Genomic DNA, 23517 nt, shown 5'->3' with positions numbered 1-23517 from the left:
TGACTCTGAAAAACACCAAAAGAAAGATGCCCGGGGTCCCTGCTCATCTACGTGAACGTGCCTTAGGCATGCTGCAAGGAGGCATGAGGACTACAGATGTGGCCAGGGCAATAAATTGCAATGTTCGTACTGTGAGAGGCCTAAGACAGCGCTACAGGGAGACAGGACGGACAGCTGATTGTCCTCGCAGTGGCAGACCACGTGTAACAACACCTGCACAGGATCGGTACATCCGAACATCACACCTGCGGGACAGGTACAGGATGGCAACAACAACTGCCCGAGTTACACCAGGAACGCACAATCCCTCCATCAGTGTTCAGACTGTCCGCAATAGGCCGAGAGAGGCTGGACTGAGGGCTTGTAGGCCGGTTGTAAGGCAGGTCCTCACCAGACATCACCGGCAACAACGTCACATACGGGCACAAACCCACCGTCACTGGACCAGATAGGACTGGCAAAAAGTGCTCTTCACTGACGAGTCGTGGTTTTGTCTCACCAGGGGTGATGGTCGGATTTGCGTTTATTGTCGAAGGAATGAGCGTTACACTGAGGCCTGTACTCTGGAGCGGGATCGATTTGGAGGCGGAGAGCCCGTCATGGTCTGGGGCGGTGTGTCACAGCATCATGAGCTTGTTGTCATTGCAGGCAAACTCAACGCTGTGCGTTACAGGGAAGACATCTGAATGGTGTTCTGCCATGGCCAGCGAAGAGCCCGGATCTCAATCTCATTGAGCACGTCTGAGACCTGTTGGATCGGAAGGTGAGGGCTAGGTCCATTCCCCCCAGAAATGTCTGGGATCTTGCAGGTGCCTTGGTGGAAGACTGGGGTAACATCTCACAGCAAGAACTGGCAAATCTGATGCAGTCCACGAGGAGGAGATGCACTGCAGTACTTAATGCAGCTGGTGGCCACACCAGATACTGACTGTTCATTTTGATTTTGACCCCCCCTTTGTTCAGGGACACATTATTCAATTTCTGTTAGTCACATGTCAGTGGAACTTGTTCAGTTTATGTCTCAGTTGTTGAATGTTGTTATGTTCATATAAATATTTCTACATGTTAAGTTTGCTGAAAATAAACGCAGTTGACAGTGAGAGGACGTTTATTTTTTTGCCGAGTTTACTTCCTGTTTTGTCTTCTGCAGTCGGAAAAAACGGGGGAAGTCTCGCTCTGGTGTGGTCACTACTTATTTACTCCCAACATCAAGTTGTATAAACTCTACAGCTTTACGCCACAAATTACCAACATCAAGTAGTAAAAATTTCCACCAGATAACTACTGGAAACACTACCGTTTTCCTACTAAACACTACAAAACTCTACTTGTGTATCTTAGGTAGTGCGTAAACTACACATTCACTACACAATCCCTACAATCGTCACTACTGCACAAATAGAGGTTTTGTGTAGCAATTCCGTATTACTTTTTCATAAGGGGCAGTTCCTTCTCTTACACCACCTAAATAACTGCTATGCGGGTGTCCGGCTGGTGCGGATCTGATACAATCTAGCCTTTAGGTGACCTATGTGATTGTTTATGTAAACTCTCCCCCTTTTCTTCATCCTCATTCCTCTCTTTAGGTATTGGAGAATGTGACTTCAATCTTCCTGTGAGCCATGGATGACATTTGTTCTTTCAAGGGATTCATGTGTTCGCTATACTGCCAACTTCTCGATCAATCCTTCAAGGAATCCTTTAAGACAATTCCCATGGACTTTTCAATAACATGTTTTTATTGAGACATATATTTTATATTCTTCTGATACAAAAATATATTACTTTGAAGTCATGTGATAATTTCTCTGCTGATGTTATCACTACGTGTTGAATAAAGTCTACATATCATTTCTCTAACATCACATGAACACCTAATGCACCAATATCGAAGTACTGTACAAAAACATAATATTACTCTAAAAAAGATGAACAATACACTTCTTTAGGGTACACATTCAGTATAACTCAAGTGCATGGAAGGGTTCATGATTATCCTTCATTAGGCCATGTACAGGATTATATCACACCTTTTCATACTTTAAATACAGCACAATATTATATACTACACCCTTAGTATACAGAACATTAAGAACACCTGCTTTTTCAATGACATAGACTGACCAGGTGAAAGCTATGATCCCTTATTGACGTCACCTGTTAAATCCACTTCAATCAGTGTAGATGAAGGGGATTAGATAGGTAAAAAAAAAAAAAACATTTTATAACCTTTGAGATAATTGAGACATGGATTTTGTATGTGTGTGTGTGTGCAAGACGGGATGTTTAAGTGCCATTGGACGGGGTAGGTACCAGGCACACCGGTTTGTGTCAAGAACTGCAACGCTGCTGTTTTTTTAATGCTCAACATTTTCCCGTGCGTATCAAGAATGGTCCACCACCCAAAGGACGTTCAGCCACCTCGACACAACTGTGGGAAGTATTGGAGTCAACATGGGCCAGCATTCCCCTGTGGAACACTTTCAACACCTTGTAGAGTCCATGCACCAACACATTGAGGCGGTTCTGTTCTGAGGGGGAAGGGACGCCTGTGTGGTTGTGATGACATAGTATGTTACTTGTCCCTTTATTGGTGTAGGTGAGACTTTACCAGGTCATAGCTAGCTTATATGACACTCTAGATTATGTAGATGTTCCTTAAGTCTAAAGGGGCTTCTTCTCATTGGCAACTTTCCTCAGTCTGCACTGACCACTTTAGACAGTTGAGACAGTGTCCGAGTCTGAATCCTCACTACTGCAGTAGGAGCTGTCACAGTACTCTGCGGTGAACAGAAAGGTGTGCTCGTTGGGGTCTAGTTTAGGCACCCAATGCCGAGGTATCAAAAACATGGCCAGGTTGAAGAGATCCACAAAGACTTTGTAGCGATCACTGTGTGAGAGAGGAGAAAAACACCTACTTAGCTCCTTCTTGAAGGGGTATATAATGATATGCTTGATAGTAACTCTAGATTTGGATGCAGTTTATTTCAATAACTTATCATATATGACAGACGTAACATACCTGACAGTAGAGCGCAGGTAGTGGTAGCCAGATGAGCCTCCAGTGCCTGCTTTGCTGCCAATCATTCTGTGCACCATGCAGACATGGTTGTCTGAGACACATAGGATAAATATTGCACTTGTTAATATAACTGTTCCAGGTCAATTGACAGTGAAATTATAGTCTAGACCAGTGGTATTCAAACTTCTTCGGTGGGGACACCATTTGTCCCCCCAAGAATTTCTCACAACCCAACCCCAAATCTAATGACAACCCTAAAATTGTTTACATTAACAAATAACCTCAATTCATTACATGTTCATATCTTATCAAAATGAAAATAAATTTATTTACTCAATCCTTTTCTAATTATCTTTCTCAAAAACATTTGTATATTGATCCCATACAATAATAATCTGCAGTCTTCATTTTAATTTTATTTTTCTCACCCCACTGCAGTTCCCTCCGCGACCCTGACTTTGAATACCACTGGTCTAAACAGTTCACAAAGCATGTAATCTAGTAGAAAATACAAATGGTGTAAGGGAAACCTGTACATGCAGACAGTGATTGAGTGAAATGTGGTGAAGTAAACTATTCTTTCCGTACAATATGTTTTGGTGTTACTTACATCTCCATTTTGTCATGAGGGTATCAATGTCCATCAGGTTGGACAGGAGTTGGAAGGGAACCTGGAACCTGGGCTCCTCCCTAACAATCCACAATGTAGTAATGACATCTCAAATGGTGAACAAACACAAGCCTGTCTAAAATAACTGTAAGAAACCCTTCTTACCTGTAGAAGTAGATCATCAGAGCTCCTTGGAGAGCTTTGTAGGAGATCCGTCTCTCACCTGGTTAAACAACAGGAAGTGTGATGGTTTCTTAGACCTGGGTTCTGTAGTTTGAAACTAATTATTGGGAGTGAATTGTTGAGGCAGTTTGTGTTGGCGCTAGGTGCTAAACACTCACCTTTGCCCAAAAGATGCTCATGTCTTTTGACATCAAACAGAGAAGTAAATAGCTCTTTTTGTTTCGTCATCTCTTCCGTCATCTCCTCCTTCTCCTCAGAGTCTTGCATTTTCTGCCAAAGGACAAAAAATCTTGTCGTTTTTGGTCAGATTATTTTATCTTTAAGTCACCTAATGAGAAGCGATGCTGTGAGTTTTTGGTACTAGATTATTTTGAAACAGCCCATACCTCTATTTTATTTTTTTCAAGACTCAATCCTTCAAAGATGTTGGCTTCCAGTTTAACCCAAAAGTTAAACCCATCCTCTTCAAGTCCTGGGGTTCTTTCCAGCCATTTCTGAATAGAACAACAAACAGTATTGCTCAACAGTGCTATAATATCAAGTGTGGGAAATAACATTGCTAAGTATTTAAACAGGGTCTATTTTAAAATGTTTCAGTTTTTTTTGTTGCTTTTCACACACCTCCACCAATTTCAGCAGACATGGCTCCTTCTCAGATCTAAGCAGCATCTCACTCTCATGTCCTTTGAAGTTGTCCCTGTAGTGGCGCCTGTTGTAGGGGACTCTCAGGTTGTCAAGGACCCCGATCTTGTTCTCCAACAGACGGAACTGGAGACTTTGGAACCCGGAGGCAGGGGACAGGTACTCTCTACAACACACAAAAGTAATGCGTGTTAAATATGTAAAGAGGGTATCATTTTATAAGGTTTATAAAAGCTAAAGATTCTCCAGGGGTTATCTATGGGGCTTACCTGAAGTCATAGAAGTCCAAGGCGGTCATCGTCTCGAGTACGGCGAACTGGTCGACCAGCAGCCTGAAGATCATAACAATCCTGTGTATGCGGGTGTTGACCTTCAGCATGTTACGTTCATCGCGGACCTGGTGAAACATTACGATTAAAGATGAGCTCTAACTTTTTGGCCTCTAGGGGGCGCTCCTGATGCAAAAAGGGTCCCTGCAATTGTACTGCATTGGACAGCAAAAAGCCCACCTTTTCACGCCAACAAACAAAGACTTAGGTCATTGACATTGTTAAAATGTCATGGCTTAATGAGGTAAAAAACTGATTCATATTGTATTTTAAGCGTTTATGAATTATATGTTGGGGCGGCAGGTAGCCTAGTGGTTAGAGCGTTGGGCTAGTAACAGAAAGGTTGCTTGATCGAATCCTGAGCTGACACGGTAAAAATATGTTGTTTCTGCCCCTGAACAAGGCAGTTAACCCACTGTTCCCCAGTAGGCCGTCATTGTAAATAAGAATTTTTTTCTTAACTGACTTGCCTAATTAAATAAAGGTTATATTTAGAAAAGAAAAACAATTTGCCGGGATTGAAAACAACAATTGTATAACTTTTATTACACAAAGAAAATGTTTGCCAGTGTACTCTTGCTTACATGTCCACTGATGAAAATCTCTCGCACTGAATCCAGTTCCCATAGAATCTGCTTGAACCAGAGTTCATAAGCTGAAAGAAAATGATAAAAAGGCAATGAATCATAATGTCCCACCTTTGCATTGCAATGTAATTGATCATTTGTTGATGGAAAGTTGATAGTGAATTGCTATTCCAAGTCTTCCACAAGTAGGCGCAACTACAATTAAAGGCTAAACTCATTTCTTGAATTGACTGGATTTCAAATGGAACAGACCCCAATCCCTGTGATAAGGGAATGCATGCATACTACGATTACAATTCCATTATTGATTCTCACATCTTGATTATATTTGACCACAAACATATACTGTGCCTTGATGTGTGACAATGAAAAGATGCTCATCGTGGATTTTGTTCCCCTTCAGTTCACTCTGAAGAACTTGGGCCGTCACGACCTTGTCAAGCTATAATGGAACACATTTTTTTCATTTAGTACTACAGCTAACCCTTAATTAAAATTGTACTTCATTTCCATCCCTTACGTTGGCCATAGCTTCTATCCGCAGAAAAAAGATACCATGTCAAAAACCTTGTAGAAGATGAAGTTAGATTAAACCAGATGACGATGGTGAATGCTTTACCTGAAGGTAGTCACCATAGATGATGCCACCTTTGCTGGCCTTGTTGATTCCTTCTTGAGAGTCATCTTCCACTTCCTCTTCTAGATGCAGCTTGCTCTTGAATAGCCTTGGGAATGAAAAAGACAAATGTAAATGGTATTGATTAGCTAATGGCATACAATTATCAATAATAATAATTCATATAACTATAGCATTTATTTATTTATTTAGAATCGTTATATGATGCCTTTGTTACAATTTCTTTTTAAAATTACAAACAGAATTTGAAACGCAATAATGAATACGTACAAGTGCCTTTTCTCGAAGTATGGACATCCACCACTCATGGTTATCCAAATGATCCAAAATTAAAGCAAAAATGTTATCTAATTCCGTTGGTTTACTCAAACTCTGTGAAAACCCAAGTACTTATAGGCTAGTTCAACATCCGGCCCACCTCCATTTGCGTCATTTGAACCATTCGTGTTTGCCTTCTATTAGGTGAACTCACTGGATGAACTTAATTTTTTTCGATAACAAGGTCACTGGGCCCATTCCAAATTAAACAGACATTTTAGCAACCTATGTTCGCAATCAACCACAACATATTTATGTCATTAATGCGACTCCGTGCAGCCAATGGCAATGCCCGCTTTAGGTATAATGCAATGAGCCGCTTGTGGATTTGACAGCTCTAACGAAGGCCCGACACTGACAATCCGACACTGTCAAAAAAACATCTATGAGGATGTAGGCTGAAGCAGATGTTATTGAATAGAGCATCAACTCTAATGAACTGCCACTTATTTGAGTATAACTGTGGCAATGGGCTACCAGGGAATCAGTGTTTCAATATTTGTAGTTCGGTTAATGTGTAATCGAAGCCATAGTCATCCTTTGACTTGCTGAAATGTGATAGTTTTTATGTATTTTGTTTTCTGAGAACCTCATTGACACAACCTTGACATAGCTGTACCTTTGATCTACTATTCTGGGCCGTCCATAATTGTCTGTTGAAGCTCCTGTTGGTGTTCCCTAGACATCGACAGGTTTTGCAGGCATTCAGCACTGCTGTTTTTTTCTTCTCCTAGATGACAAATGGATAAACCACATCAGTCACACTACAAAACGTGTATCTAATTACCTAGTAGTATTTACATAGTAGTTACATTGTGTGGGTAAAGTGGAATTACAGTATAGGTACAGTTGTTACATAGTAGCCTACTTACAACTACCCATTTGCAATTTTCAAGAATTTGCAAAAAAACTCACAAGTGAGAACTCGTATAATAACTGTAATTCATTAGTGAGCCACAATATATTTCAGTTTGTTTATAGATATGATATATAAATGTCAACATGTTACACAACTCACAAATCAAATTCGCTATAGGGCCTACTAGTGGTAGGTATAGCAATGTGTACCTATACTTTAATTACTGTACACACCTGCCTATGCAACTCCATACAAATAAATAATGATAATTGTAACTGTAAATTGGGACATGTATGTGCTGGCCATATTATTTGCTTGGCCCATCCAGACCATGTGGTATAAAAGGAGCTGTATCCCCATCATGGTCTGAAGGGACGTTTTTAAAAATTGAATCCCATGTTAATCCCATGTTAATCCCATGTTAATCCCATTGTGCCGACAACATCAAAGCCTCCTTGACAGACAGGAGGGTTGACATCTGAAGAAAAAAAAATCACAGACCTCCTTTCTACTCGCTATAGCCTTTAGGGGGAGACAAAGTATGAAAGCACAAATCTGTCTAACAAAAAGGGATCATGATAAAATACTAGGGTCTCTTTTCAATCTGGATCTCTGAAACGTTACAGATTGATTGCACAATATTCATTTAAAAGGTACTTTCATACATTTCAGTAATTGCATCATTTACCGTGAACGCAGTCTTCAATACGGATTGAATAGAGCCCTACATAATCATACTACCTAATTAACATTTGTATAATATAAGGTCATTCATTTACCAATCCAGGCCCTACATCACCTTCACATCCCAACAGAACTTTGTGACAATCATAGAACAATTAACCCAGTTTCAGCTGTAGGCCACAAATCATGCACTCGAGTCACTCTAAGGGCGCTATTCAATCAGAAGTGCAGAAGTTCAGCGTTACTGCGTAATTGAAATTTAAAGGTGATGTTCCCGCGTTAGCAGATAGTGCATTCACAGTAAACGCTGCATACTATATGTCCGCTCAATCAGAAATGACCTTCACATTTCTATCATGCAATCTGTAACACTTCAGCGATACAGATTGAATACAGCCCTAAAATCTCCCAGAGATCTTAAGCTATCGGCCCAGTTGCTTTGCACAACCTCACTGAGCCAAGTGCTTAAAGCCTTTTCTGGAGGTTCTCAGACGATTAGAGACATGACAACAAACAAAAACCTCCTGTTTGGCAGGATCGTCACCAGACATTTAGAACATCCGGAGCAAGACCTGAAGACCTGGGGCTGATTCTGGGGGGGGGGGGGGGGTTCTCCAACCAAAATGTTGGCCTCGCCCGCTAGCAGTGAACATTTTGCAGAAACATAACGCTATGTTACATATCTCACTCCTTTCCTCCATGCATTGTGCTCTCCTGATGCCAAATAATCAACACTTTTTAATATTAATTCAATGGATTGTGGTCAGTAAACCCATGGTGTATGGTGTTAATATTTATACACAAATCTATTAGCAAGTACAAATTACAAGTGCATAACTATATCCTAAATTTCCATGAAGAAAAATAGTTGGAAAAAGTATTTGTATCATTATTTTATTGCAATGTTTTCATTAAACATGTCCAATATTTGATGGCCAATAAAAAAAGCCTGATGTTGGTCACATTACTACTAACTAACGTGAGCTAGTCATGCTGTGGGTACTGTGCAGTTCCAAAACAATCCAAAGGGTGGCAGCCTAGACCACAAATTCATGTTTTGCATGAAATAATGTTCTAGTCACGTGCAATATAGCAGGATTGTGATTTTAGGCTGCCACTTTTGGATTATGCTGGAACTGCGTAAACTCACATTAGCAGTAGGCTATTAGTGATGGGTCGTTCGCGAACGAGTCGGCTCTACGAGCCAGCCCTTGTAGGTGAATGTTGGTGAGCCGGCTCGCATATCAGAAGAGCTGAATCTATTTATAAAAAAATCTAAAAATAAAGATATGTATAATCAAACGATTTAAATGAATAAAATTAACTAATTCAAAGAACGAATAGATGCTGTTTGACGAGAGAGCAACTGGGGATGCAGCACGAAGGAATCACTCAGCAGATGCCATAATGGAGGTCCGATCCTATTCAAACATCTGCAGATCCTCTGAGCTGGTGGAAGAACAAGGCCTCTGTCTACCCACGGCTTACTAAAGTCATGACAGGGAGACTCTGCATAGTTGCCACATCTGTTCCCTCTGAGGGTCTTCTCGAAAACGGGACTAATAATTACTGAGAGAAGAAACCGCATCAGCCCCTCGAAAGTGAGGCAGCTTGCATTTCTGAATGCAAAGCCCTCACAAAAGCTAAATATGGAAGGCATTGCTGTGTGCTGCTGGTTATAACATACCAATAAACAAGAGAGAGAAAAGAGGGACCAGTGTAATGTTTTAAGTGAGAAGCTGCAGTTTTACACATTTTTATTTATTTGTCTTTGATATGGTGCAATATTCTATTATGTGCTGTTCAGATTGTATTCGTTTTGAATGGTTAGATTTATATGCACTTTGTTTATATACATTAAAAAGTTGTACTTTAAATGCAAATGTTTAATAGCATTATTTTTCATAACAAACTAATGCATGTTTAAATACATTATGGTTAAGGTAGAGTATGATTTCAATTAATAATTTAATTATAATTGTTTTAACAACAATCATAGTCAAACTATCGCAAACTGTTTGACTTGAAACAATACAAAGCGTATTTGTTTTAAAGAGCAGTTTGGGAGCCAAAAGAGCCGGGTCATTTTGGTGAGCTGAGCCGAATGAGCCGGCTCTTTCGAATGCCCATCACTAGTAGGCTTGTCTTTTAACTGTCAAGTGGGGTGGGGCCAGACAACTTTTTGCAGATATGGACACACGCAGGCACCAAATGTGCTTGAAAATCATGCTTTTATAATATTTGTGGTAATAAATCACAGATTCCGAGGTAAATTAGCTACAGGACAATAATTCTACCCTATTTAATTACACACAAAAAAAATACTACACGGGGGTTGGAGGGGGTGTAACACTTTACAATTTTACACACATGACCCTACCAGCATACAATCCTTTCTCATACTAAATATTACCAATGTTTGCAAGTTATATTACACAGTACTAGGATGTTAGTCCATCCATAAAGATTTGAAATGAAACAAAATTAAACTGTAGGTGAAAACCTGTCTACTCTTTCCCAAGCGTGTTAGTATCTTAGTATGTATATCATGATGCATTCTATCTTGGGTCATTGGGCTCCTAGGCCAGGTATGTAGACGTCTTAATGCACTGAAATATCTCTCACGGCTGCTAAATGAGATGGTCAGTGCGGCCTGTATGATTGCCTTCAGTGATGGAAACATATCACGGTCTAAGATTATACACGCAGGACATGTCAGAAGAGGGATCTTTCTTTGAGAGGTAATGTTTAGCAAGATCTACTTCCTCTGGCTTGAGAGGAATATCAAATCAAATTGTATTTGTCACATGCGCTGAATACAACAGGTGTAGACCTTCCAGTGAAATGTTTACTTACAAGCCCTTAACCAACAATGCAGTTTTAAGAAAAATAAGTGTTAAGTAAAAAATATATCTATATTAATTAAAGAGCAGCAGTAAAATAACAGTAGCGAGGCTATATACAGGGGGTACCGATGCAGAGTCAATGTATGGAGGCACAGCTTAGTCGAGGTAATTTAAGTAATATGTACATGTAGGTCCTTAGCTTAGTGATGAGCTTTGAGGGCACTATGTTGTTGAACGCTGAGCTGTAGTCAATGAATAGCATTCTCACGTAGGTGTTCCTTTTGTCCAGGTGGGAAACGGCAGTGTGGAGTGCAACAGAGGTCGGTAGTCATGTAGGCAGGTTACCATAGTGTTCTTGGGCACAGGGACTATGGTCATCTGCTTGAAACATGTTGGTATTACAGACTCAGTCAGGCACAGGTTCAAAATGTCAGTGAAGACACTTGCCAGTTGGTCAGCGCATGCTTGGAGTACACTTCCTGGTAATCCGTCTGGTCCTGCGACCTTGTGACGACTCCTTAAAGGTCTTACTCACTTCAGCAGCGGAGAGCATGATCACACAGTCGTCCGGAACAGCGGATGTTCTCATGCTTGCTTCAGTGTTGTTTGCCTCGAAGTGAACATAGAAGTAATTTAGCTTGTCTGGTAGGCTCATGTCACTGGGCAGCTAGCGGCTGTTCTTCCCTTTGTAGTCTGTAATAGTTTGCAAGTCCTGCCACATCCGACAAGCGCCCGAGCCGGTGAAGTACGATTCAATTCTAGTCCTGTATTGACGCGTTTACCTGTTTGATGGTTCATCTGAGGGCATAGCGGGATTTCTAATAAGCGTTCAGGTTAGAGTTCCGCTCCCTTGGTTGGGGTATGTACAATTGAAGTCGGAAGTTTACATACACTTAGGTTGGAGTCATTAAAACTTGTTTTTCAACCACTCCACACATTTCTTGTTAACAACTATAGTTTTGGCAAGTCGGTTAGGACATCTAATTTGTGCATGACACAAGTAATTTTTCCAACAATTGTTTACAGACAGATTATTTCACTTATAATTCACTGTATCACATTTCCAGTGTGTCAGAAGTTTACATACACTAAGTTGACTGTGCCTTTAAAGAGATTGGAAAATTACAGAAAATTATGTCAAGGCTTTAGAAGATTCTTGTAGGCTAATTGACATCATTTGAGTCAATTGGAGGTGTACCTGTGGATGGATTTCAAGGCCTTTCTTCAAACTCAGTGCCTCGTTGCTTGACATCATGGGAAAAATCTAAAGAAATCAGCCAAGACATCAGAAAAAACATGGTAGACCTCCACAAGTCTGGTTCATCCTTGGGAGCAATTTCCAAACACCTATACCACGTTCATCTGTACAAACAATTGTACGCAAGTATAAACACCATGAGACATTGTTAATGTTGGAAATGACTATTGTAACTGACCTAAAACAGGGAATTTTTAGTAGGATTAAATGTCAGGAATTGTGAAAAACGGAGTTTAAATGTATTTCGCTAAGGTGTATGAAAACTTCTGACTTTAACTGTACGTACGGTCACTGTGGGGACGACGTCATCGATGCACTTATTGATGAAGACAGTGACTGATGTGGTGTACTCCTCAATGCCATCGGAAGAATCCCGGAACATATTCCAGTCTGTGCTAGCAAAACTTGTAGCTTAGCATCTGCTTCATCTGACCACTTCTTTATTGATCAAGTTACTGGTGCTTCCTGCTTTAGTTCTTGCTTGTTAGCACGAGTCAGGAGGATATAATTATGGTCAGATTTGCCAAATGGAGGGAGAGAGAGCTTTGTACGCATCTCTGTGTGTGGAATAAAGGAGGTATATTTTCCTCCTCTGGTTGCACATTTAACATGCTGGTAGAAATGAGTTTCCCTGCATTAAAGTCCCCGGCCACTAGGACCGTCGCCTCTGGATGAGCGTTTTCCGGTTTGCTTATGTCCTTATACAACTCATTGAGTGCGGACTTAGTGTCAGCATCGGCTTGTGTTGGTAAATTGACAGCTGCGAAACATATAGATGAAAACTCTTGGTAAATAGTGTGGTTTACAGTTTATCATGAGATACTCTACCTCAGGCGAGCAAAACCTTGAGACTTCCTTAATTTTAGATTTTGTGCACCAGCTGTTGTTTACAAATATACATAGACCGCCACCCCTTGACTTGCCGGTGCAGCGTAAACCCCACTAGCTGTATTTTATCCATGTCGTTGTTCAGCCACGACTCGGTGAAACAGTTTTTAATGTCCCATTGCCCGAGCTAAGTCCCAGATATCTCAGTCTCTTTCTGATGCAAATGATGGGGATGTGGGCCTTGTCGGGTGTCTGAAGTAAATACTTTGCGTCCAACTTGTTAAAGAAAAAATATTTGTCCAGTAAGAGGTGTCCCCGCGGCTGCCTAGAAGGCCAGCATCCCAGAGTCGCCTCTTTTTTGTTGACATTGAGACTGGTGTTTTGCGGGTACTATTTAATGAAGCTGCCAGTTGAGGACTGGTGAGGCGTCTGTTTCTCAAACTAGACACTTTAATGTACTTGTCCTCCTGCTCAGTTGTGCACCGGGGCCTCCCACTCCTCTTTCTATTTTGTTCTGTGAAGGGAGTAGTACACAGCATTGTACGGGATCTTCAGTTTCTGGTCAAGTTCTCGCGTGGAATAGCCTTCATTTCTCAGAACAAGAATAGACTGACGAGTTTCAGAAGAAAGTTATTTGTTTCTGGCCATTTTGAGCCTGTAATCGAACCAACAAATGCTGATGGTCCAGATACACAACTAGTCTAAAGGACAGTTTCATTGCTTCTTTAATCAGAACCACAGTTTTCAGCTGTGCTAACATAACCGCAAAAGGGTTTTCTAATGATCAATTAGCCTTTTAAAATGATAAACTTGGACTAGTTAACACAACGTACCATTGGAACACAGGAGTGATGGTTGCTGATAATGGGCCTCTGTACGCCTATGTAGATATTCCATAAAAAATCTATCGTTTCCTGCTACAATAGTCATTTCCATTATTAACAATGTCTACACTGTATTTCTGATCAATTTGATGTTATTTTAATGGACCAAAAAATGGCTTTTCTTTAAAAAACAAGGACATTTCTAAGTGACTCCAAACTTTTGAATGGTAGTGTAAGTAGACATGCAATCAAAATTAATTGTAGCGCATATAAAGCAACCACAAGCTACCGGTGGCTGAAAACACAATCACCGCGGGACGAACTAGTGACGAATTTCCGGGCAAGGGCGGTCCATTTAAAATGAATTCCTTCCTCCCTCGCCCCTTGCCCTTCAAGTGTAAACTTGCCAGATGTCATCAGAAGTGTCCACTTAATTTGAGGGCTGAGGGCATAGGGTGTGTCTTTTAAGTGTTTGAAATGCAGCCTCGGGCTCAGACAAAATTATTTGGGGCTAAAGCCCCGAAAGCCCGGGTCTGATGACGTCAATGCTGGTTGGCGACACGGTACCAAGCCGCACTGGTGTTGCAGAGAGAGCTAGAGCAGACACTAAAGCAGCCACAGCCCTAATCCTTTGTTCTTGTCTTAGCTGGTATACACTGAGATGAGCAAAATGGAGGACATGCTTGATGCTTGAAGCAGTGATCCAGACAGTCTTGATTGATCGCCAAGCTTTTGCAAAGGCCAGACAGTCATAAAGGCCAGTTGTCTTGGTTTTGTTTTCTCCCTGATACTTAATTGATTAGTTAATGGCAATGCATGTGGTCTCCATGTTCTGAATCAATACAGCCAGCAGAGCAGAGACAACAACTGGCAGCCTATTGCTTGTGCTCAGTCTAGACTAAATATGAAGGATAAAAGACAGTAACTGACCATTCTAGTGGTCAAACTTTAAAGCTCCAATCACCGCCTTTTGTTGGAAGACTTGGGCTGACAATCTGGCAACCTTTTCAATGGAATATATGACTGTTTTGAGCCCTATAAGCCCACAGTCGCCAGGTTGGGGAGGCACTTAGTGACGACGGACCAGTAAATGTTTGGCTGATCAAGCCATTTCAGATGAATGTGTCAGGACAGGACACCAAATATGCCTCAGGTCAGATTCTACAGTCATCAATCCACTCTGGTCTAAAACAGTCTCATATTTGTGAGGGATTTGCCAACCGACTTCGCTCACTATATCTTTGAAAATGGCTTGAAGTGGCAGACAGGCCATCTTGTACCCGACATACCATCTTTATCACAGTACTGTAGGTTAGTGGCTACAGACTAAAACATCTAAATAGACATCTCTGTACGGGAACGCTCATGCATTACCTATGGCAACACATACCAGTAAACCAATGTTCCTCATGTAAGTAAATACTGTGTGATGTGTGTGTATAGACCCATGCCACGCGATGCGACTGCAGTAGTATTTCAGGCACTGGGATTTTGATTGCCAGTGTGCCCACCACCCACCTTTGTGTCGCATAATATGAATAGGAGCCACATCAATTGAACCTCTCTTACATTCCTCTGAGCATGTGCTTATTGCATGATCCTGTTGGTCTCTGATGCACTTGCAAAGTCATACCGTCGCTTTTATGCTGTTCTTTGAAGTAGGCCACGTCACAGTGTTGTTGACTGCTCTGGTTTGCTTTGAAGGTGCCAGTTGTGGTCACAGTGCAGTGCTTATGTTGAGCTATATTTACTTGGTGAACGTGCCCTTTGCTGTGGTGGTTTGCCACCTTCTCTGGATACTAATAGCCTATGCATTCATCTGATGCTGCAGTGATGTTTGACGCTGCTTCTAAAATAGCAAGTCATGGAATTCTGCGGGTCTTCTCTGGAGCTGAAAATGGTATCCTTAAGATTCTGCAATATCAAAACAACAAAGCCAAGAAAGCAAGACATTTTATGCAATACAAATTCAACACAATGACTGGCTGCATATTGTATAGGAGTAGGTGAAGTACTGACCACCTGATGAAAATCCAGGACTTTATCCTTAACATCTTATTCACATAATGCTCATCTACGGCACACACTATACCACTAGAGAGCGTCATAGAATTGTATAGTGATGAGAGTTCATATGAAATGTGCTCCTTAATTTCCTTTAAAACGAATTATTCAAATAGCATGGATCAGAAATACACTTAACGCCATATGTATTTGGACAGAAAAGCTACCATGCAGTTTCTGTTGGGCAAAACATAACTCAAAACACAACCAAAACAAACTGCAAATGCTTCCAACGATTTTGTAGTGACACGCTTGAGTGCATGTTAGGAATATGGGACCAAATGGTAAACTTTTGACTCCTTTAATACACTATAAGTGAATTTGTCCAGACATGTATGACGTCTTCAAATGGGGCCTAGATACATAAAAAGTGCCTTCATTTCCAAACTGTGAAAATACCCTCAAATAAAAGGTGAATATCTGTACTGTCACCTTATATGAAACATTTGATCTCAAATCCAAAAGGAGTATTGAGCCATTTTAGCTTCACTGTCCAAATCCATGGTCTTGAGTATACATATGTTTCCTTAAAATTAGGCTGGGTACTGCGTAAAACCTGTACATTTAGGAGAAATGTTCATGTTCAACGTTGTAGTATCACTGTAAGAATTATTCAAAGGGTTGTGCCTATGATTATGTGGGTAGGCCTATACTTGAGCCTAAAATGTGTTTGAGTTTTTGCTGTGTCATCAAATACAACTCTTAAGGCTTTGATCAACTCTCTAATAATTGGGCAGAGCAAGCAATTATAACAAGACAAAATCTAATTAGAAGTTCCGTTCAGAATTTTACACAGAGAATTGAGAAGATTACTTAAACCCCAAAACCCTAGGATTATGAAGTTGGTAAAGCCATCAGTGTTTAGGGTATCTGTCTAAAATCCTGGTGTGTTACACTTGGTTCAGTCACAATTCAAGTAAAACATGTTACAAACAGCTGACTTCAATGAGGAGCAGTATTTGGCCCTCTTGGCTCCCCAGATAGAATGAGGTCTTCATAATCATTTTAGGGCAACATTCAGGAAATGAAGGTCTTGTTGAACGCTTTCTAAACACATTTAGTAAAGAACGTTTGATATTCTCTTGCTTTACCCAAACACCTTCCAAGGATTTACCAGGTATTTTTTAAGAAAAAGGCAATGTTTTAATTCATGTTAATTATACAAAACACGTTATGATAATAGCTGCTAAGAACACGTATCGGTTCTATAATTGGACAAACTTGTTTAGGTGATATGCATTTATGAATTTTATTGTGTTCATTAAATATTTATTGGACAGAGCCCAAGTCACGTGGCATTATGCGTGATCAACATTAGACTTAGAGGAGACAATATTTATATAGTGATACTCTAACCATCTTTAAACATATTCAGTTTTTACCCAAAAAATATACGGTTTCTTGACAGGATATTTTATACCTTTATTCTACAAAATCTTGCAGTTTTTATAATGCAATATCAACCTTTCCTTTGTAACATCAGTGATGAATATAATACATGCTTTACATTTTATTTGCAATGTATAAACAACATAAATTACTCATTTTGAGTCTAACATTCAAATGGCCAGTTAATCAATTTCTAAGGATCGGACCCTTTTTTAAATATTCGCTTAAAATGACATACCAAAATCTAACTGCCTGTAGCTCAGGACCTGAAGCAAGGATATGCATATTCTTGATACCATTTGAAATTAAACACTTTGAAGTTTGTGGAAATGTGAAATGAATATAGATTATAACACATTAAGATCTGGTAAAAGATAATACAAAAAAGAAAAACATGCATTTAAAAAAAGCAAAGTTGTCATCTTTGAAATGCAAGAGAAACTTAGGATTTAGGAATCTAGGCACTATTTAGATTTTGGCCACTAGATGGAAGCAGTCTATGTGCAAAGTTTTAGACAATCAACGAACCATTGCATTTCTGTTCAAAATGTTGTATCAAGACTGCCCATATGTGCCTAATTGGTTTATTAATACATTTTTAATTTCATAACTGTGCACTCTCCTCAAACAATAGCATGGTATTATTGTACTGTAATAGCTACTGTAAATTGGACAGTGCAGTTAGATTAACAAGAATTTAAGCTTTCTGCCCATATCAGATATGTCTATGTCATTGGAAATGTTGTTATAACCTTATGCTAATCGCATTAGCCTACGTTAGCTCAACCATCCCACGGGGGGGACACCGATCCTGTAGAGGTCCATAAACAACGTTTCAGTCCACAGTTTTTATGCAAGTGAAGTCATACTGTATAAAAAATGATCACGACAGCTGTGACGGAAACAGGACGTTTCGGTACGATTTTATAAATGCCGAGATAATTGTTGGTTCGACATGGTGGGATCTTTTTTTGTCGTTAAAATTAATTACGTGAGAAATGGCAGTGGAAACGCCTTTATGCACAAATATTGATATAATAACCATCACAATGAAGTAAACTTGGGAGTCGAGCAATGAAATGGTGTTTGGTCCGTCCACTACGACTTGGGAAACCATGCAGTTTATTAGGCTACAGATGAAATAAGTTATGATGAACTTCACAGGGTGGTGAAAGTGCACGTGATGACCTTGACGCTCCTTCCAATAGATGTCGAGGGTCTTATTCTAGTGACATGATGATCGATGCTTGACTGCCATTTTAACAAATAAAGATATTCTTGCTCTTACCCATTATAATCTCATCATGTAGACTAAACTACCTACAGGGCCTACACACACTGTATCTGCGAGCTGCTGGCTATAGTGCACTTGCCAAGACCAGAGTAGGCTCATCAGCTATTTAACGCATTGCTATTTAACGGAACAGTTTGTGACAAAATGCGATGGAAACACATTGAACATCAGATTTTTATTTGGTACATGAAAACTTAAGCGAAAAAGTACATTGTGTGCACTTCGTCGTCGCACACTGATTTTTATCCTCGACAAGTCATCTTGGTGGAAAAACACCACTGGTGAGAAGATGCACATTTTCTTTATGCAGATTTTAGAATATTCGCATGAAAATCTGTTGCCAATTGGATGGAAACCTAGCTACTGAAAACAAAACAATACAATTCTTGCAGAATTTACTAAACATGGTGTTACTGTGCTCAGACGAGACTCGTATCTCATTCAGGCTTTCCAGTCTTATACTTACTTCATACCTTTTGGCCTGATCCCGAAACCAAGACAAGGTCTGATTCGCAAAACAAATATTTTGTGTATTAAAACATGTAAGTTGTTACGATGTCTTAAAAAAGTAAACCAAAGGGGAATGGGTATTAGTTTATCTAAAGCAGTGCTTCTCAATTCCGGCATGTACTGTAGGTTTGATGGTCATGACTGAGAGGAACCGCAAAATGAAAGGTCATTGATTAAAGTAACTGTCCATTGTTTCCAGTAGGCCGTCATTGTAAATAAGAATTTGTTCTTAACTGACTTGCCTAGTTAAATAAAGTTTGAATAATTTGTATTTATTTTGTATCCAGATTTCTATGAAATATGACCTATAATTACTTACAATATGTTAAAAAGCAGCTTTTCTGGTGTGGGCATATACAAGTCATTAAAAACATTCATGCGAGTAGACCCCTGATTGGCCAGCTCATTCTCCTCTAGACCGCTGACACCATACTCTATGAGGAAATAGTAAGCAGTTTGTAAACGGTCTGTTTGAGATACAAGTTTGAGGTAGGGTTTTTAAGTGTTTTTTTCTCTAATTTATGCTTTGGCCACAAATACTAATACAGGACGAGTCAACAACATTATTTGGGTATGAGTTAACAGAATATGCATTTTAAAAGTGAGATTTGTACCGGACAGCTACTTTAACAAAAACATCTGGTAATGGACATTGCTTAATTAAGAGTAAAAAATCTTCTAATTTCCAGATATGTGCACTGTATGTAAACATTTAATTTCAGCTTTAAATACTTTCTTTTCATTTTAAGCAGACAACATTTTGTAAAAAAAAAGAATAATAATATTTCACTTTTGCCCAAAACACCTCTATTTCTCCTGGCTCCTGGTAGAGAGCTCATAGTCCAATCAGATTGTGCTACAGGTACATTTTGTCACTGCCCATATTAAGGCTTGGCGTAGTTATACATTTACTCTGTAGTAGTCCCCTGTTAAACAGCATTGCACAGCATTGCTTTCGATCCCATATGATTTACAAAAACACACACTTACTCGGACATAGCCATAGTACTCTTTGGCCATGCCACTATTGTTGCTTTCATTCCTACCATCACCACTCCTCTATTGAAGCAGGCCGTTCAACGTCTTTTTGGTAGCGAGTGCACAACAGTTTGTTACCTTTTCCCTATTTCACTTTGCCGTAGGAACTGAATGTTTTTAGCACTGTCCGCTAACTCTGGGTATAGCTCGATGGAAAGTACATAGTACCCGTCGTACCCCTGCACTTTCCCGCTGCTCAGAAGCTGCCTCTTCTCCCCCTCTGTCCATGGGCGGACGCCCTCCTCGCCGTCGCTCACCCTCTGCTGTTCGTTGGCCCACGCACTCACTAACGCCCTCTGGCGGGCCAACTCAAGCACGCGGGCCTTTTCCTCATCCACCGTGGAGCCATACCGCACGTGCAGCGCTAGTGGCCCACGACCCAACTCCACGTCTGCGAAGCGACGCGTCCGGCTGTCCATGACCGTGGTGGACTGGGACACGCTGACGTTGACGCCATTCTCCAGGGTCTTACGGCCGCTGGTGAGGCGCAACGCAGCCAGATCACCGTCGGGCAGGCCGGGCTTGACGAAGTAGTGAGTGTCGAGGCCTTCCACGGTGAAGTGCAGGTTTTCCAGGTAGAAGGCATTGTTGAGGACTGTGGCAACCTTGATGCAGTCCTCGTTGGCCACGTTGAGCGCGTGAGTGTGGGCAGTGCCCTTGTAGATGGCGAACATGACAGCCCTCCCGATAAGGGACTGGGCGGCTGAAAACCAGAACCAGGGCTTCTCACCTCGACGGCCTCGGCCCGCATGGACCTCCGGCAGCCGCTCAAATGACAGGAGGGCATGCGCTTGTCTGGTAACTTCCTGCTGGACACCAGAGATGGACTGTAAAGAGAGTGCAGTGAAACGTTAACATCTGAGCAGAACTTCACACTGCAGTCCATTCAGGAGCAGAAGCAGGCTTCAAAGACTTTACATGTGCCTGCAAGATAATTGTATTACCAGGTAGTGGGATAAAGCTAAAACAAAGTAAAATGCCAGTGGGGATTTTTTTAAATATCAAGATTACCTTGCAATTCATGACAGTGTAGTAAGCATTAAATAAACATTAATAATTATTGTGTTAACAATGACAAGTGGTAATGTCACATAAAGTAGTGCTTTTAAATGTCTGTGTGCATTGATTTTAAATTTGTACAACAAATGTGTAATGCAAGGACAACTATCACACTATCTTGGATAGCAGAAAAGTTATTAATTGGATACAACAAATACAAATGTCAAGATATGTTATTTGCTACTTTTTCCCAATTGTTTACACACTGGCCAATGAGGCACAATGACCCCAAACCTCTACCTAATTTAGAAGAACCATACAACAAATCTGCAATACTACTGGTACATGCTTTGTGTTATACACAGATTGCAATAATATAATACACTTTTGTGACAACAAAACACACAATTCTCTACCTTAGCACAACCTTCACAACTAAATCCTATTGTGCGCAAATTAAAAGCAACACTGTTCAACAAGGTAAGCTCAATTACCAATTGATCACTTTCACATGTGCAAACATTAGTTGCGTAAATGTTTCCTTTGCAATCAGACCTTTGTTATGGATAAAAAGGCCACATGTGAGTACTCCTGTGTTTGGAGAACAATGGAAGCAAACCTGGCAGAGAGAGGTAGAGGTGGAGTTGGAGGTGATGGTAGAGGTAGAGGTATAAGTGGAGGTAGAGGTGGAGGTGAAGGTGGAGGAAGACCAAGAACAAGGAGAGTTAATCTCTGATTAAATTCGGGCAACTGTGGTGGACCATGTGGTCAACCAAGGTTTGACCTTGAAAGAGGCTGGGCAGAGAGTGCAGCTCAATCTGAGACACTTCACAGTAGCATCCATCTTTCAGATGTTCCAAAATGAGAATACTGTAGGTACGTACTGCAGACACTGGAAATATCTAGTACTTTTACTACTTGACTGTAGTACAACACAAAGCACAGTAAAGACTGTAGATTCCAAAACATACCGTAAGTAAATGTTTTACTGTATTACTGTATTAAAATAATTACTGTACAGTGCATTCGGAAAGGATTCAGACCCTTTGACTTTTTCAAAATTCTGTTACGTTACAGCCTTATTCTAAAATTGATTAAATCATTTTTACCCCTCATCAATCTACACACAATACCCCATAATGACAAAGCAAAAACTGGTCTCAGAAATGTTTAGAAATGTATTAAAATAAAAAAACTGAAATATCACATTTACATAAGTATTCAGACCCTTTACTCAGTACTCTGTTGATGCACCTTTGGCAGCCATTGACGCTACAATCTTGGCACACCTGTATTTGGGAAGTTTCACCCATCCTTCTCTGCAGATCCTCTAAAGCTCTGTCAGGTTGGATGGGAAGCGTCGCTGCACAGCTATTTCCAGGCTCTCCAGAGATGTTTGATTGGGTTCAAGTCTGGGCTCTGGCTGGGCCACTCAAGAACATTCAGAGACTTGTCCCGAAGCCACTCCTGCATTGTCTTGGCTGTGTGCTTAGGGTCGTTATCCTATTGGAAGGTGAACCTTCGCCCTAGTCTGTGGTCCTGAGACCTCTGGAGCAGGTTTTCATCAAGGATCTCTGTGTACTTTGCTTTGTTCATCTTTCCCCCAATTCTGACTAGTCTCCCAGTCCCTGCAGCTGAAAAACATCCCTACAGCATGATGCTGCCACCACCATGCTTCACCATAGGGATTGTGCCAGGTTTCCTCCAGATGTGACGCTTGGCATTCAGGCCAAAGTTCAATATTGGTTTCATCAGACCAGAGAATCTTGATTCTCATGGCCAGAGTCCTTTAGGTCCCTTTTGGCAAACTCTAAGTGGGCTGTCTTGTGCCTTTTACTGAGGAGTGGCTTCCGTCTGGCCACTCTACCATTAAAAACCTGATTAGGGGAGTGCTGTAGAGATGATTGTCCTTCTCCAAGGTTCTCCCATTTCCACAGAGGAACTCTGGAGCTCTGTCAAAGTGGCCATTGGGTTCTTGGTCACCTTCCTGACAAAGGCCCTTCTCCCCCGATTGCTCAGTTTGGCCGTGCGGCCAGCTCTAGGAAGAGTCTTGGTGGTTCCAAACTTCTTCCATTTAAGAATGACAGAGGCCACTGTGTTCTTGTTGGACGTTCAATGCTGCAGAAATGTTTTGGTACCCTTCGCCAGACCACAATCCTGTCTCGGAGCTCTACGGACAATTCCTTCCACTGTGGCTTGGTTTTTGCTCTGACATGCACTGTCAACTGTGGGACCTTATATTGTCAGGTGTGTGCCTTTCCAAATCATGACCAATCAATTGAATTTACCACAGGTGGACTCCAATCAAGTTGTAGAAACATCTCAAGGATCGAAACAGGATACCTGAGATCAATTTTGAGTCTCAGAGCAAAGGGTGTAAATAAGGTATTTCTGTTTCTTTTATACATTTATACATACATACATACATACATACATACATACATACATACATACATACATACATACATTTGCACAAAAAACAACAACACTGTTTTCGCTTTGTCCTTATGTGGTATTTTGTGTAGACTGATGAGATTTGTTTTTATTTAATCAATTCCAGCATAAGGCTGTAACATAACAAAATGTGGAAAAAGTG

The 23517-nt window shown here is 40.7% G+C and overlaps 2 protein-coding genes across 6 annotated transcripts in view; both read right to left on the bottom strand.

Moving 5' to 3' along the window:
- Positions 1 to 1718: 1718 nt before the first annotated feature.
- On the bottom strand, positions 1719 to 6388 carry LOC129827968 (tryptophan 2,3-dioxygenase A-like). The gene is made up of 12 exons (XM_055889288.1): positions 6281 to 6388; positions 5993 to 6098; positions 5725 to 5815; positions 5371 to 5441; positions 4727 to 4854; positions 4437 to 4623; positions 4202 to 4309; positions 3974 to 4085; positions 3798 to 3855; positions 3633 to 3712; positions 3023 to 3113; positions 1719 to 2890 (listed from the first exon to the last, which is right to left on the bottom strand). Exons 1-12 carry the CDS (start codon positions 6316 to 6318, stop codon positions 2716 to 2718), a joined length of 1245 nt encoding a protein of 414 aa, XP_055745263.1. The 5' UTR covers positions 6319 to 6388; the 3' UTR covers positions 1719 to 2715.
- A 12146-nt stretch (positions 6389 to 18534) lies between these two features.
- LOC129827967 (teneurin-3-like) overlaps positions 18535 to 23517 on the bottom strand; it is a 223676-nt gene continuing 218693 nt past the window's right edge. For all 5 annotated transcript variants that reach the window (XM_055889282.1, XM_055889283.1, XM_055889284.1 and 2 more), the window contains one exon: positions 18535 to 20749. In XM_055889282.1, coding sequence (XP_055745257.1) covers positions 19997 to 20749 — 753 coding nt within the window. In that variant the 3' untranslated portion in view covers positions 18535 to 19996. The remainder of the gene's footprint in view (positions 20750 to 23517) is intronic.

Source organism: Salvelinus fontinalis, chromosome 29 (assembly GCF_029448725.1).
Source record: "Salvelinus fontinalis isolate EN_2023a chromosome 29, ASM2944872v1, whole genome shotgun sequence".
Lineage (NCBI taxonomy): Eukaryota > Metazoa > Chordata > Actinopteri > Salmoniformes > Salmonidae > Salvelinus > Salvelinus fontinalis.
The sequence above is the reverse complement of the archived record's forward strand: the minus strand, read 5'-3'. Positions and strand labels throughout refer to the sequence as shown.